General features: G+C 37.5%; 1 protein-coding gene across 1 annotated transcript; it reads right to left on the bottom strand.

Annotated features, from left to right (window-relative positions):
* Window positions 1–6,727: 6,727 nt before the first annotated feature.
* LOC138307519 (somatostatin receptor type 4-like) lies at window positions 6,728–8,237 on the bottom strand. The gene has a single exon (XM_069248310.1). It carries the CDS (start codon window positions 8,183–8,185, stop codon window positions 7,151–7,153), a length of 1,035 nt encoding a protein of 344 aa, XP_069104411.1. The 5' UTR covers window positions 8,186–8,237; the 3' UTR covers window positions 6,728–7,150.
* Between the last annotated feature and the right edge of the window lie 9,041 nt (window positions 8,238–17,278).

A 17,278-nucleotide genomic window follows, 5' to 3' on the forward strand; every position in this document is an offset into this window, starting at 1 on the left:
ATCAATTATCTCGAACGTTAAGCATATTTATAGTATCGTGAAATCGTCTTAATTACTGAGCTGCTGTGCTGGACGGCTTTGTTGTGCACGTGTGTTGTAAATTTTATTGTATCCTTAATTACTATTAGTTAGGTTTGACTTATTATATTTATATCCTATTGGCATCCGGTGTCATTAAAAGATGGTCTCCCGTGTATTCAGAGTCTTGCGTGTGTGAATTACGAGTTTTAGGAGATTGATATATTCGTGTTGTCTTCATGTTTTGATTTAAACAGTTTATGTCGTAATTATATATACAATGGAATTAGCCACAAGTTTTCCAGCTTTTGTGAAGCCCTCTCCCTACAGAATTATAATTAATTGTTTAACAAAGAACACAAAATTGCAAAAATTAACATATTTCCATATTAGGAGAGAGATGGAGAGGGGGGAGTGTCTTCATATATAGTAGGATCCTTGTCCTTTCGATAGTGCTATATCACTAAAGTCACCAATCAACACACTTTTCCCAGTCAAAATGTTATCACACATCATCGATACTACATCGATATGGCTGTCATTATATTCTTGACCTACCTTGGACTATATCAAAGCACAACTGAAGACTTTGCTTGCGACAATAGATGGAATAGGTAGTATGGCCTTTCAATGTACGCCTAAACACGCACCTCGCACTTCACACACGCTACACACTGCAAACATGGGAGGCCGTACATGACCCTTGCTGTTAATAGGACGTTAAAATAATCAAACAAACAAACAATCAGATGGAGTTTGGCGTGGCTGTAAAAAGAGCATGAATATAACGCAGTCTCCCAAAATACGCACCACACACTTCGATCATGCACGCTACACACCCGCATGCATGGCAGGCCGATTTTACATGATCATGAATGTTTATAGGACATGGTCATTTAGCTAATGTATACATATAGATGTGTGAAAATCATTTGAACTACTTTTTATAGTGCTATCGTATCACTGAAACAGGTCGCCAAAGACATTGAGCAACACACCCCACCCAGACACAACACGAATATACCGAAGTCCCCCAAAACAAGTATCACGAACTTTATACACGCAACACACCTCATACATGGGTGACCATCCTTGCATGACCCTGGTTGGACGTTTGGACGTTAATATAATCAAACAAATATTTGAACACTTCTACTGTAAAGTTTACTTTGCTTTCTATTCTAAAATCAATTTTTAGCACAGCTCGGAATGATCAACGAAGGGCGGATATTGAATACGATTTGGAACAGATATTTTTTTTCAATAAGATATGTCTTCAATACTGAATTGCACATTTAAAACAGCAGAATTATGCTAGAATACCGTCAATGCAATGTCTGTGTAAACCTTTCAAAGGGCTAACGGATATGCCAATCTCTTCCACGTGTTTGTGGGATATCTGGGTCATATTCGCATCGCATATTCTCATGACATGAGCATATAATTGGAAAGATATTACATGGCTTTATGGAAATAGTCTCGCACAGAAATAATTCAATAGTTGATTGATGTGTACGAGACGGTAAAACCATTGCTGTTATAAATCGCCTGCAACCTTTTTGACTCTTGACATAAATCTATTACGACTATGTCACTCAAAAAGATGCCGATGTAATGGCTATTTTCGTTCTGATACAAGCTGTGATTTTATGTTATACGGGGCAATATGTGAGTTCATTAGAATATCTGCTGTATTTACGCAGTTAACGTGTTCGATGAAACCTCATCAAATGCATTATTTCCGATTTGTAAATATATATGTATGCAGTGTGCTAGTTCGGTGTATTCGGCGGCATGCTTCAGTGATACAGCACTTTAAAAGGGTTTGAAAGCTGGGTTTATTAGATAAACGTCCAAGATGATCTGCTATATGTTCAATATGTTGCGGTAATTGGAGGTTTGTATCTATTAGGAGGTGGCCCTACAGGTAGGGCGGTAGAATTGTTCCTGCTGCCCCTATTGCATGATCGTAAGAGTCGACTAAATTTAGGATCTTATTTTTTTTGTCTTCCTAAATTACTTTAATTTTCCTAACGTCTTCCTTGATACCACCTCCCTTTTGGCCTTTAGTTGAGCGCTCGCCCCTGTGAGGAAGGTTCTGGGTTCTGTCCCCTGGCCGAGACACAACAAAGTCAATAAAAGTGGTAGTTTCTACTCCTGCTTAGCGCTCAGCATAAAGGGGTTGGACGACTGGTTCGCATGTTGTCAGTATAATGTGACCGGGTGGGGCGTGTAGCTTGGCGTCTTCGGCGGCATGCTTCTGTGATATAGCACTTTAAAAAGGGCAACAGTTCCACTTCGTGTTGTGTCTCCTTGTGAATGATATACGGCACCTCCAAGAACAGACATATCGCACCAAAACAAGTTGTACACGTTAAAGATTGTCCTTAAATGGCCCTGACCATTGATATAATCAATAAATCTTGCTAGAAAGGCAGTCTCTACGTTAAAGTCGTTGGGCAATTGAAAACTAAAACAATACTTATTTTATATCGGAGTAACTCATAGAGCAGTCCATTAAAGCTTATCAGTGACGTACATGGGGGTGTATTATTTTTTCATGTCTCTGACACGGTCTTTCCCATAAATTAAAGTGGTGATTAAATAGTCAAATTCAATAATACATGAAAATTAAGTCCCATGAAAATAGCTTATTTCACAGTACATTTGCATTAGATGTTGCCTTTGGCAAATCGTAAATTAGAGGACCTTTGTGAAAAGTAAACACAACAAGAGGCCCAGAGAGCCTGTATCGCTCACCTGTTGTTTTTTTTAAAAATCACAAAGACTCTGACAATTAGAAAAAATAGCAAAATTGACTCCAAAAGATTAATTTTGAATCACAAACATACAATGATTCTATTGATACCATACAAATATGCTATCCAATATATAGGTTAAGAGACAAAGTAATTTATATGAAATTAGTTGCCTAATTGACCTTTTTGAGCCCACGTCTATTGCCGTCTAGAATGCTCCGGGGGGTCAGCCCTATCTTTTGTACAATTTCAAATCTCAACCCTATAGGAATGCTACCATTGCATTATGAGTGCTCTTCCATGATTAGTTGCAGAGAAGAAGTCATTTATATGGAAATAGCCAAATTGACCCCTTTTGACCCCACCCTTCAGGCCCCCGTGGGGTCAGCCCTATCATTTGTACAATTTTGAATCCCAACCCTATAACGATGCTACTATTGCATTATGAATGTTATCTCATGCTTAGTTTCAGAGAAGAAGTCGTTTAAATGGAAATAGCCAAATTGACCCCTTTTGACCCCGCCCCTCAGGCTCCCGGGGAGTCAGCCCCATCATTTGTACAATTCTGAATCCCCACCCTGTAAGGATTTAACCATTGCATTATGAGCGTAATCCCATTTTTAGTTGCAGTGAAGAAGTCATTTATATGGAACTAGTCAAATTTACCATTTTTGACCCCCCCTCAAGCCCCCGGGGGGTCAGTCCTATCATTTGCACAATTTCAAATCTCCACCCTATAAGGATGCTACCATTGCATTATGAGTGCTACTCATGCTTAGTTTCAGAGAAGAAGTCGTTTATATGGAAATAGCCAAATTGACCCCTTTTGACCCCGCCCCTCAGTCTCCCGGGGAGTCAGCCCCATCATTTGTACAATTTTGAATTCCCACCCTATAAGGATGCAACCTTTGCATTATATGTGCTATCCCATGCTTGGTTTCAGAGAAGAAGTCGTTTATATGGAAATAGCCAAATTGACCCTTTTTGACCCCGACCCTCAGCCCTATCATTTGTACAATTTTGAATCCCCACCCTATAAGGATGATACCTTTGCATTACATGTGCTATCCCATGCTTGGTTTCAGAAAAGAAGTCGTTTATATGAAAATAGCCAAATTGACCCCTTTTGACCCCGCCCCTCAGTCTCCCGGGGAGTCAGCCCCATCATTTGTACAATTTTGAATCCCCACCCTGTAAGGATTTAACCATTGCATTATAAGGGTAATCCCATTTGAAATGCAGAGAAGAAGTCATTTATATGGAAATAGTCAAATATACCTCTTTTGACCCCCCTCAGGCCCCCGGGGGGTCAGTCCTATCATTTGTACAATTTTGCATCCCCTCTCTATAAGGATGCTACCTTTGCATTATGGGTGCAATCCCAGGCTTGGTTTCAGAAAAGAAGTCGTTTATATGGAAATAGCCAAATTGACCCCTTTTGACCCCGACCCTCAGCCCCATCATTTGTACAATTTTGAATCCCCATCCTATAAGGATGCTACCATTGCATTATGGGTGCTATCCCATGCTTGGTTTCAGAGAAGAAGTCGTTTATATGGAAATAGCCAAATTGACCCCTTTTGACCCCGACCCTCAGCCCCATCATTTGTACAATTTTGAATCCCCACGCTATAAGAATAATACCTTTGCATTATATGTGCTATCCCATGCTTGGTTTCAGAAAAGAAGTCGTTTATATGAAAATAGCCAAATTGACCCCTTTTGACCCCGCCCCTCAGTCTCCCGGGGAGTCAGCCCAATCATTTGTACAATTTTGAATCCCCACCCTGTAAGTATTTAACCATTGCATTATGAGGGTAATCCCATTTGAGTTGCAGAGAAGAAGTCATTTATATGGAAATAGTCAAATATACCTCTTTTGACCCCCCCTCAGGCCCCCGGGGAGTCAGTCCTATCATTTGTACAATTTTGCATCTCCACCCTATAAGGATGCTACCTTTGCACACCCTATAGGGATGCTACCTTTGCATTATGGGTGCTATCCCATGCTTGGTTTCAGAAAAGAAGTCGTTTATATGGAAATAGCCAAATTGACCCCTTTTGACCCCGCCCCTCAGGCCCCCGGGGGGTCAGCCCTATCATTTGTACAATTTTGAATCCCCACCCTATAAGGATGCTACCATTGCATTATGGGTGCTATCCCATGCTTGGTTTCAGAGAAGAAGTCGTTTATATGGAAATAACCAAATTGACCACTTTTGGCCCCGCCCCTCACACCCTATAAGGATGCTACCATTGCATTATGGGTGCTATCCCATGCTTGGTTTCAGAGAAGAAGTCGTTTATATGGAAATAACCAAATTGACCACTTTTGGCCCCGCCCCTCAGGCCCCTAGGGGGTCAGCCCCATCATTTGTACAATTTTCATTTAGTAGCCCATAAGGATGCTACCAGTCAAATTTTTTTAAATCCGACCAGCGGTTATGGAGAAGAAGTCGATTGTTGACGGACAACGGACGACGGACGCCGTGGTCCTTCGGACCAGGTGAGCTAATAAAACTACAAAAAATAATTCGTTGAAAATTTATTTAAACACAAGGCAGCAACAAACAATATCTATTCGAGCAAACAGCCATGATTTTATAAAAACAATAATAAACATTCAAAAATCAGTTTAGTTGTGAAATAATTTCTAATGAACATGATCGCAAAATCCATTTCGTTCGATAATGGACAAATACTTAGTGATCGCATCTTTTATTTCATACAAGATCTATCAGTCAGTTTTTCTCATTTTTCTCCTGATAACTTGAAACGAAAAGAAAACCCAACCGCCGCATGCTATGTACAATCTTTAAAACATATACATTGTTGTGTGGAAAGCATCCTGAACAGACATACATTAACTCGTAAATCTTCCTAGCACTTAACGCGTATTATTATCAAAATAAAAAAAAAATGGTGATAAATTTACAATGCAATGTTTTTGTCATCGGATTTATACATAAAAAACACATTTTGTTTCCTAAGACGCCATATAGATTCCCAAAATACGCATACATTTCACACACATATTTCACATACGCCAATCTTCCAAAATATCGCTTTTCGAGTCTTTTTCGTTTGATATCGTTTTATTATACCCTGTATGAATACATGCTTTGACAATTTTGTACTGAAATATTTATTCTGTGATAAATGTGGTGAAAAACATTTCTACTGATGAGTTATTCCAATGTTTCTGACATGGGGGATAGGTTTACCATCTAGGTACTATCCATGCTGTATATATATAAAGATTGAACAGTGTTTTGATTGCGTTAAAGGTGGTATGAACGCAATGGGATACAGACATATTCAATGTAGCGCGTAAACCTATCAATCAACAATCAAATTCAATCGGATTAAAATGCAGAATCGTATAACCATATCAAACGCAGTGGTAATAAGGAGGCTTTTATCAAACGATAATAAGGGATCTGTATTTTAATCAGATTGAGTTAAACCGTAAGCATCGCTATATCAGCGTTCGTTGTTCAAATGCAAGTAATCAGGTCGGAAAATTAATTGGCGAAGCGCTGGTTGGCTGACCTCAGCGATAACGGACGGTGATCAATATATCACGATATGTTTGATCGCAGTAGTGAAGCCGTGAACACACAAAAGTAGCTTTGAAGGGAATCTTCAGGAGCCATATTAGAAATATATGTACTTTATTTTTATGAAAGCTGTCATGTTAATTCATTACAAAAGTAACATTACAATGGTTGCCATATGCATGACATATATAGCAAATTACTACTTCAATGAAGAAAGATTCTTCGCTTTTACAAAGCAAAATAATTGAAACAATTAAAATACCAATATCATATAACCACAATATCAAATAGTATGTGATAAATCAAATATTACGTGATAAATCAAATATTACGTGATAAATCAAATATTACGTGATCAATCAAATAGTGATAATTAAAACGGTTGTCGATGATATCCTTGTTCGCGAATTTATTTATTTTCGAATACTGTTAAAGAACTAATTAAAAGCAAAATGTGAAAAACGTAAATTATGATTTATTTGCGCAGATATGTATTAGCGTAATTCGGTTGTTCGCCGCTAAAATAAGTACCTTTACAGTATGTTGAGAATAACGAAACCGGGAAATATTGTATACGCGAAAATGAATTGATTTACAGTTTATCTAAGGCATCAGACAAAACTTATTCATCATATACTCGTACGTATGTAGACATTCAATATCACCAAAGTAATATGTCATAGATCCGCCATAACGGCGGTTCCTTTATGTCAATAAATGACACAGAAAACCTGTAACTACCAAATATATTTTCAAATTAAGGCGAAGACGAAAACAAATTCACCGGGAAATGGAAAGCTCATAAAATGAATTTCAAGTCATATCCCGCAATTTGAGCTGTCGTCCACTCTCAACTTTTGTATCGTGCTGACATTTCTTCACGGAGAAAAGTTTTCTGAGTCCCCGTCGAAAATTAACGCTCCACAGGATGTAGAAGAGGAAATTCACACAAAAAGTCATATAGAATATGATCTGAAATATCTGGTTCAGTGATCTGTCGGTAACTGTAGGCCGAATATCCGTAAACGTTGTCAGGATGATGAAACGGATTTTGTTGACGTATGACGGCCCACTCAGTACAACGTAATTAATTCCTATGGCAAGCAGCACTCGGGTTATCTTAACTAGTGACTTCTCCTTTTTTGACAGACGTGTCCGTATTTCGGACCGCGTTATCCATACATGCTTGATGAGAATCGCCCCTATCAGCACAATCAATATGATAGATGGAAGTACTAGGACTACCACTGTGTCGATGTACGTGAAGATTTCTGTGATTCGTGGATGGGAAGCGGTATGTGTACAAATGCTGTACCCTTTCACGACAACTACTCCAGAAGCCCATAAAACGAACAGATATAGGGCGATTCCAACAAGAGTTACCGTCAAAACAACAGCTTTGGCTTTGGGAACCGTACATATATATGTTGCTTTCTGTAAGTGGAATGTAAATATGTAATTCTCCACTGTTATACATACCACAAACCACACTGTCATGAAACTACAAACGTATGTCACGAACACGATCATCTGACACCAGACGGGTTCGTGCACTAGTTCGAAACCTATAGCCTCCAACCAAACCAGGAAAAGTGCCACGAGGAACAGTGAACCACAGGCCGAAAACCCGCCCAGGTAGATGTTAGAAGACGTTTTCCTCAAATCCTTAGACAGAAATACAAATAGAGATATGACATTGCCAGCCAATCCAGCGATACAAATGACTGGTTGTACATATATGGTCATCACGCGGGCTAACTGGTAGAGCACAAACGAGTCTGAATCGTCTAGTGAGAAGTAATCCTTGGCTGTAGACTGCGAGGAATTGTTGTAAACGTTTGAATCCATGTTTTTCGTTTTTATAAAATATTAACCGTCGTGTAATTGTATATTTTGAAGTTTACTAAACATGCATATAGAATTCCTTTTTATTATTGAAATGATGTTCCCGTCGGTCATCTAGAATAGTAACGTGTCAACAGCGATGCGTTCATAAATTATATACAGATTTGTTTGACAGCTGATCATCGACGTTGGATTAAAAGTTATACACATCATTCATTCTGAAGAGCGGTCTTCTGATTGGATGACGGATGAATTGCCATACATCCACGCTTATTCTCTGATGTTTATGAAATTTCTAACAAAGTGCTTTTCACAGTTACTATGTTGGGAGCTGCCGAAACACCTGAAGTGATAAAATAACGATATGGGTATTAATAGACAAACAAGTTTCTATTTGACAAAACAATTAAATGTTATCCTTAAAAGTGATTCTCTCAGTTTTTCTCTACTTGCTGCATCATGGTAAAGTGTATTCATAACAATACAAACAGGTTTCTTAATGACAAAACAAGTAACACTTAACGAAAACAAAAAAATAACATGCAGACGTTACTCATCACATAATATATCGCCATTATCCTAATTATATGTTCATGTACTACAATACCCCATTAATTACCAACAACAAAATTTCGACATGGAAATTATCTGTGTGACCTTCGAAGAAAATAACAGCTAAAATTACAATATTGGCAGCAAAACCATGTATTGACTCAATCTGATTAAAATATAGGTCCTTATCATCACTACGTTTGATATGAGGATCTGACAACATCCCATTAGGGGTCACGTCAGGATGACCTTTGGAAATGGCAAATCAAATTGGCACTGCCAGAGTCTTGACTGAGGACGAACTAGTTTGAAAAAGCTGTCCGAATTATTTTCGTGCACGTAGTCATTTCGCCCAAAGTGCATAACAATTCTAAATGTATATGCTTACTGGGACAAAATAACATTATCAATTGACGTAGAAATGTGTAGAAAATGTATTTGATCTGGGGTACACGTGGTAAAAGGTCATCCGAACGTGACCCCATATGGGATATTGTCAGATCCTTTATTGAACAAAGTGGTTATAAGAATATGTAATTTAATCAGATTTGTATTGACTAAGTTAGTATATACATATCATAGTAAAACATTGAATTGATAAAGATATTAAGTTACTTACGATAATTAACAAATCAAAGAATTGAAAGTAAAAGATACATGTATATGATAGTATTATATATGTACATATGCAAGAAACAAGGGAGGCAATTCATTTTCTTGCACACTAGTAATTATTCTGGGGGAAACATTTGCATATATATCATTTACTCCCAATTTTGATTTGAAAAAAAAACCTCATGAACTTGGTTTTACATGAACGTTATATGAATTAAATGTTATTTTATAAGGGTTTTGGGTTAAAAATCGTCATGAATCATGCGACAAATTCATCATGAACTGCTTCTTTGCAATTCAAACAATTTGTTTATTACATATGAACTTCGAATGACTTTTACCAAGTACGGACATTGATGCATACACAAAACGTAAAAAAGCTTTGACAGCGGTTTTCTTCGAGTACGCTTTGCAAAAATTGCATGTATCTCTACATTTTGGTATTTGGCACATATAGCTGTATACTTTATATATATTATTAGTTACATAGTCAGTTACTGACCCCCTATATAAAGGCATAGAGGGCCAGTAAGAATTATAGGTGGAAAGGGCTTGACCCTCTATGCCTTTAAAGGGGGGTCAGTAACTGACTATATAACGAATTTATCGCATCGAGAACCTTTTCTTCGTTTCATAAGGTCTTCGTTTCGTGAATAATCTGAAATCAAACAATCGCCGTTTTTAAAATAATTCAGAAGTGGCCTAGGCAGTAGTCTTATGTCATATTTATTTATGTATCTCTTTGCAAATACACTGTATATGGAACCTGCAACATACGTACTGAATATCCATAAATTAACAAGAATTGCAACATTCCTAGTGCATAGTTAGTTAGGTCTACCCCAATACGACACCAAACTGGTTGTAGAATCTATATTAAAAGCATCACAAATAAAAGTGACATAAACATCCATCCAACATTTAAAGTGTGATCTCCTTGATCCTGTGTGCATTCTCGCTGAGATAATCTCTTAAAAGTTATGCTGATAATTTGATTGTAGAGCGAGGAGTGGTCTGTAGGTACGAACATAACCATATGTTAATAATCACAGTCTAGAAAACGCTTGAATAGTTACGTTTGACTTTCGCCGCGTCATCAACTTTCAAACTGGCGCAGGGTAAGCAATTCGTATTTAAATGCATTAAGCTTAATTTTAAGTATTAAAACGATAAAAGTTATTTTTACACAAAATTAAGAAGTAACATATAGTTTGACGGTAAATATGTGGTATATATTTAGTTGAAGAGAATGTGTTTAAATTTTGAAGCGAGGGCGAGAGCCGCCATATTGCACCATAATAAAATTTACTGACCCCCTATAAAGTGATAGGGGGTCACCACGTGACGGCTCTCCGCCAATCATTTGGGGACATTTCTGTCCGAGGTGCGATAAATATATATATATAAGTATTATAAATGATTTACGAAATTGACAGCTGTCGATCCGTAAATAGACAAGTTCGGTTTTGGCTGGGTTTTGAAAATTTTTTACAACAAAAATGTTATTCACATTGACGACCACTATATACACAAGGGTCGCGGTGGCCAAGTGGTTAAGATGTCTCGACATACTACCACAAGCCCTCCACCTCTTGGTCGCGAGTTCGAATCCCATGTGGGGTAGTTGCCAGATACTGACCACTAGTCGGTGGTTTTTCTCCGGGTACTTCGGCTTTCCTCCATCAACAAACCTGGCACGTCCTTACACGACTCTTGCTGTTAATATGACGTTAATATAATAGAAAGCAAGCAAACAAGCAAACAAACAAACAAACAAGAGGCCTTGACGGTCAACTAAGTGCTGCTACAGAAAGAGCATTAAAAAGTTGGTTCAAATCTATAAAAATTATTTACAAATCAAAATAAACTTTAAAGTTGAACTTTCGTATTAGAATTTTTATTTTTTGTTTTTCATTTTGATAGTTAGTGTATTATGTAATCGTCAAACCTTATGCTTAAAATTCCAATTTGCTTAGCCAAACATTAAACAACAAAACCAACCTAGAAGTCAGTAAGTGTCAGTGATTTTTATAAATTTCACTTTTTAATATATGCAGATTATTTGGTTCCATCAAACCTGTGAATTCAGAAGAAGATTTATGACATTTTAGCCATTTTGACCCATTTTGGCCCCGCCCCTCTGGTCTCTTGCTTTCAGCCAGGACCAATATGAATAAATATGATGTTAAAAAGCTATTTCAGGCTAATAATTCTACCCCAGTTTGACTCATTTCCAATTAAAACTATGCAAATATTAATGTTCATAAATGTGTTTTCCTATATAGACTAAATAAATGTGACCCCCTCCTCAGGGGAAAATCTGAGACCCCGGGGTCATATAATTCACAATTTTTGTAAAGGACCTTAAGACCTTTCCATCTATGAAGGGTATTTGATTCTACCAGTTCCAGAATTTCAGAAGAAGATTTTTGAAGTTTTAGCTTATTTGACCCCTTTTGGCCCCATCCCTAAGGCCCCTGGGAGTCAGTCATGGGAAATTTGTTAAAAGGATTCAATGGCCATTTCATAGGGATAATTCTGACAACATTTGACTCATTTCCTTTTACAAATGACCAAATAATGCTCAAAATGTGTTTTCCCTATATAAACTATAGTAAATTTAACCCCCTTTCCAAGGGGAAACCTGAGACCCCAGTGTCATATAATTCACAATTTTTGTGAAGAGCCTTTAGACCTTTCTATCTATGAAGAGTATTTGATTCAATTACATCTGTGAGTGGAGAAGATTTTGAAATTATAGTCAATTTTACCCCTTTTGGACCCTCCCACAGCCCTCATGGGGGTGGGGACCATATTATTCACAATTTTGTTTGGCCTTATACCTTAGAAGGTTTATGCAAAATTTCATTGAATTAGCTTCAGCGGTTTTTGAGAAGAAGTTGAAAATGTAAATTGTTTACGGACATACGTCGGACGTTGGACGACGCACGACGGACGACGACGGACAAAAGGCGATTAGAATAGGTCACTTGAGACTTCGTCTCAGGTGACCTAAAAAAGCACAGCTATGTAGTCACGTGATGTTAGAAAACGTTTATGTTTCTCTCATTAGGAAACGATGACATGTCATCATCATCAGGATTCGAAAAAGGCCTAGAGAACGGGTGTCTCCACTGTCCTTTTTGATTGGTTTGGTTTGATTTGTTATATGTACGTCCTATAGATGACTTTTTCAGTTGTTCGAAGTTACGTTAAAAGGTGGCGTTGACGTCGGTCGCCATTAACTCCCGGACTTATCTCATCCGTGACTAAGGCGGTGAAGGTCAGTGTGAAAGAGCCGTAAACTCGTCTTTTACATTGTCGATTTTATTGTATAAGTGTATGGAATTTCTATCAATTTCTCAAGAATATCGAAGTTAAGAGTCATCATGGATTTTTCGAAACCATTGAAATCGTCCAGAGTTCGTAAAAACTAGCGAGTTGAAAGATGATACGAGAGAGTGGCCGGAAGTGATGTACGGCGATGTTTACAATTATTTGGTCGTGAGGTTGATGGAAGTGAGATGAGTAATTTAAAGTCATTTGACAGTTATAACTACCTCAAGAGTGGGTATGTAGGGAGAATACTACACACCATTGTTGATGATGATTTAGTGATAATGAAAACAGAGGTTAGGCCATAACAGAAAACCAATGAAAAGTGACATTCGCCATGGGTATTGTGTGGGCGTAACGGCTGGGTGTTTACGGTCGAGTGTTCGTGTGTGGCTGGACCAAGTAAAACATGTAGCCATGTGAGCGTTACTGTGGAACTTAGAGTATTCATTTAGAATGCTTCTAACATTTTAAGTGCTATTTTTAAGCGCCTAAGCGGCCCTGTCATTGTCCACATGTCATGCTCATAAGCGACTCCAGCCAAATGCAATAAATAAGATTTGTGCCCGCCCAATTGAGTGAGTGTTGTTCATTGAACGTCACAGTACTGACGAAATGATGAAATGGAATATGGGAACAACTAACTAACTTAGAGCTAGGGTTAATAAACAATATGGACTTAACAAACACCGAAACGAAACCACGACGAAAATGAGTGTGAAAGAGTTGAATGTGAGGTGATAAAAGCAGAGAGTCAAATTTTTAAACAATAGGTTTTTTATTTGTTTGATTAATTAACGTCCTATTAACAGCTATGGTCATGTAAGGAAGGCCTCCCATGTATGCGGTGTGTTGCATGTATGTTGTGCGAGGTGCGTGTGTTTGGAGACTGCGGTATATTCATGTTGTTCTTGTGTAGTGGAACTGTTGGCTTTCTGTTTTACTAGATGGTATTTTGAACATCAACAATGAAAATATTTTACTTGAAGTGAAATTACCACTGTCGGATTTCGACTCCCTAGAAGCATATTTCAAATCGGGGAAATATGATGTATTTTTTTATAGCAAGAATTTTCTGAGACCCAGAGGGGTTGATTGCAGCACCCCATGAAAGTCGCACATCCTCCCTCTCAGGCATCCTGTGAAGGCTGAACGGTATTAGACAGGGACATAAATCATGAATCGTATCATGTTTATCACACTTTTCCGTCTTCCGCCCTTTTTAAATTTCGCTCCGTCGGCCATCTTGTTACCACTGACGCGAAGCTGTCAAACTTAACGAAGGTAATGGCCGCCAATCACTTGACCATGTAATGGCGGCACCCATTGTGGGTGTTTTTGACAAAGCAATTAGACATTAATGCTTTGTAAGATGTGGTTTGTTGTAGTTGAATGAAAAGGGTTTATATTCAATCCGTGTTTATTACATTTGCGATTTTATGCAAACTCGTTCATTTCATTTGCAATCTTATCGTATAATTTGCCCTCTAGCCATGTCATAGATATCGGAAGATACATGTGTAATAACACTTTTATGACGTCACAGGTAGATTTGGCGTCATGATATATATATATATGACATCGCATGATTGTCTCTGTAGACCAAAACGTCACATCCGAGTCAGATTTCTACTGTTTTATATAGAGACGAAATTAAAAGTTTTATTTATATTTCTTTAAATAAAAGTTACGTAATATATAGAATCTCAACCTGCGCGATACGAGTTCTTAATTGTCAAATACTAGGTACGCCGAATATGGAGACAATCAATGGTGATGAAAATCCTTATACCTACTGGACAAATAGTAGCTTGGATAATATATTTTAAAATCAGTATAACAAAACTCAATCACGTGTTCGTATATCCATTCATTATCATCAACAGCTAGATGCTTTTATTTCCCCCTAAAATAGTAGACTTTCAGTAACATTAGAATCGATATATATTTCTAAAGACATAATAACATATATCAAATCCTTCGGTACTCTATGCGAGAGACCACTTGCGTAAGGACAACACTGCTGTTTTGCGAGCTGACCCCAGGTGCCCTAACATTGGCAACTCCTATCAAAATATACATGTATGTTGCTTTTCCACTAACCGAGAACCGCAGTATGAAACAGTATTGATTTTCTATTCGATTACCAAATTGTTTGGTTTATGCGGTACTGGTGACAACAAAAAATATGTTTTATTGAAATAATCGATTTTTAATATCTAAAAGAGAAAAATTATGTTTGAAGACGCGGAACTGGCCTCAAGCAATGTCGTATTTTTAAACTTTATCTTGGAAGTTGAACTACGTCTGCAGATGTTTGTCTACGTTGCCTTACAGTTTATCTATGAAAAAAATTGTAGAAGCATTTTTATCTACCGATTTACCTACCGGATTTGGTGCTGCATTTGTTTTTCCCCTTGCTATTCGTCATTTCATATATACATTCTTGTTACTTACTGTGACATGTTTAAATGTAACAATGCGGAAAAAAACATGATTTGTTTCGTTATCTAATAGATATTTTTGCTGTTTTCTGATTTGTCGATACATTCCGAAATCGCCGATAAAAAGCAAGCAATGTAAGTGTACGGAATCCCGATATATATCTCTCGTTAGTTCAGTAACCTATGTCTTAAACTAGACAGTATGGATCTTCGTGTAAATAACGTTATAATTACATCAATTTAGATCCTACCCAAGACACGCACTACGCACTTCATACACGCCGTATATATGGGAGACCGTCCTTACATGATCTTGGCTGTTATTAGGACGTTAATTAATAAAACAAGGACATAGTCATTCAGATCCCCCGCCAATGGAGATATCAAAGCTGAAGTAAGTTTGATTGTGGAGACCTATGTGTATGAAAAAAACCAGGAAAAAGGAAGTTGAGCTAAAGAAAGATGGAGTATAATTCAAGTAGAGCGGGGCTGCAATTGTTGAATCAGGTATACAGCCTTGACATTTATATTAGACTATATACACAAAGATTGGTGGAGTTTTGCAAAGTAACATTTACCATTTACCATGATATTTTCAGTAATGTTTCCATGTTAACGGAAAAAGTGCAAGAAATGAAAACCTAAAAATAGCAAAAAGTACTACTAGACCATGAAAAGAATGTGTATATGAAGTTTCGTGGAAATATCTCTGCTGGTTTTAGAGTTATGATCCAGAAATGAACCTGCTACAAAAATATGATATTTTCAGCAATGTTTCTATGGTTACAGAAAAAAGTACAAAAAATGAAAACCTAAATAAGAGGCCCTTGGGCCTTAACGGTCACCTGATTTAGAATATATAATTAAACAAATAATGAATCAAATTAAAGACATATAAACACTATATGCTGGGCCTTGAAGTTGGTCAGTGATTTATAAATTTGACTTTTTAGACAATGAAGAGTATTTGCTTCCATCAAACCTGTGAAATTAGAGGTATTTTTTGAAATTTTAATTATTTTGACCGTGTTTGGTCCGGCCCCTCTGGTCCCCCAGGGGGTCATCGAGGACGGATATGGTTGTGTTTTTCCTATATAAACTAAAGTAAACTTGACCCCTCCCCAGGGGGTAAAGTGAGACCCCAAGGTAATATAATTCACAATTTTTATAAACCATCTTAAGACCTTTCCATCTATAATTATTTGATTCTACTATATCCAGAATTTTAGAAGATATTTGAAGTTTTAGCCTATTTGACCCTTTTTTAGCCCCGCCCCTCTGCCCCCCGGGGGTCGGCCAGGACCAATGTGGATATGATATTTAAATGCTATCTCAGGCTAATAATACTAACCAAGTTTGACTCGTTTCCAATGAAAATTGAACAAAACATACTCATAAATGTGTTTTTCCTATATAAACTATAGTAAACTTGACCCCCTCCCCAAGGGGAAACAGGAGACCCCAGGGTCATATAATTTACAATTTTTATAAAAAACTTTAATACCTTTTCATCTATAAAGTGTATTTGTTTATACCATTTCCAGAATTTTAAAATAATATTTTTGAAGTTTTAGCCTATTTGACCTGTTTTGGCCCCGCCCCACTGCCCCCAGGGGGTCGGCCTGGACCAATATGGATATGATATTAAAATGCTATCTCAGGCTAATAATTCTAACCAAGTTTGACTCATTTCCAATGAAAATTGAGCAAAACATGCTCATAAATGTGTTTTCCCTATATAAACTATAGTAAACTTGACCCCCTCCCCAGGGGGAAACATGAGACCCCAGGGTCATATAATTCACAATTTTTTGTAAAGGACCTTAAGACCTTTCTATTTATGAAAAGTATTTGATTCTACCATTTCCAGAACTTCAGAAGAAGATTTTTGAAGTTTTAGCCTATTTGACCCCGCCCCTAAGGCCCCTGGGGGTCAGTCATAGAAAATTTGTTAATAGGATTAAATGGCCATCTCATACTGATAATTCTGACAACATTTGACTCATTTCCTATTACAAATGACCAAATAATGCGCAAAAATGTGTTTTCCCAATATAAACTATAGTAAACTTAACCCCCTCCCCAGGCGGAAACTGGAGACCCCAGGGTCATATAATTCACATTTTTTGTAAAGGACCTTAAGACCTTT

Source organism: Argopecten irradians, chromosome 14 (assembly GCF_041381155.1).
Source record: "Argopecten irradians isolate NY chromosome 14, Ai_NY, whole genome shotgun sequence".
In the NCBI taxonomy this organism is placed as follows: Eukaryota; Metazoa; Mollusca; class Bivalvia; order Pectinida; family Pectinidae; genus Argopecten; species Argopecten irradians.

Coding starts and splice junctions, on each gene's coding strand:
- LOC138307519 (XM_069248310.1), bottom strand. CDS start 8,185: ATGGATTCAAACGTTTACAACAATTCCTCGCAGTCTACAGCCAAGGAT.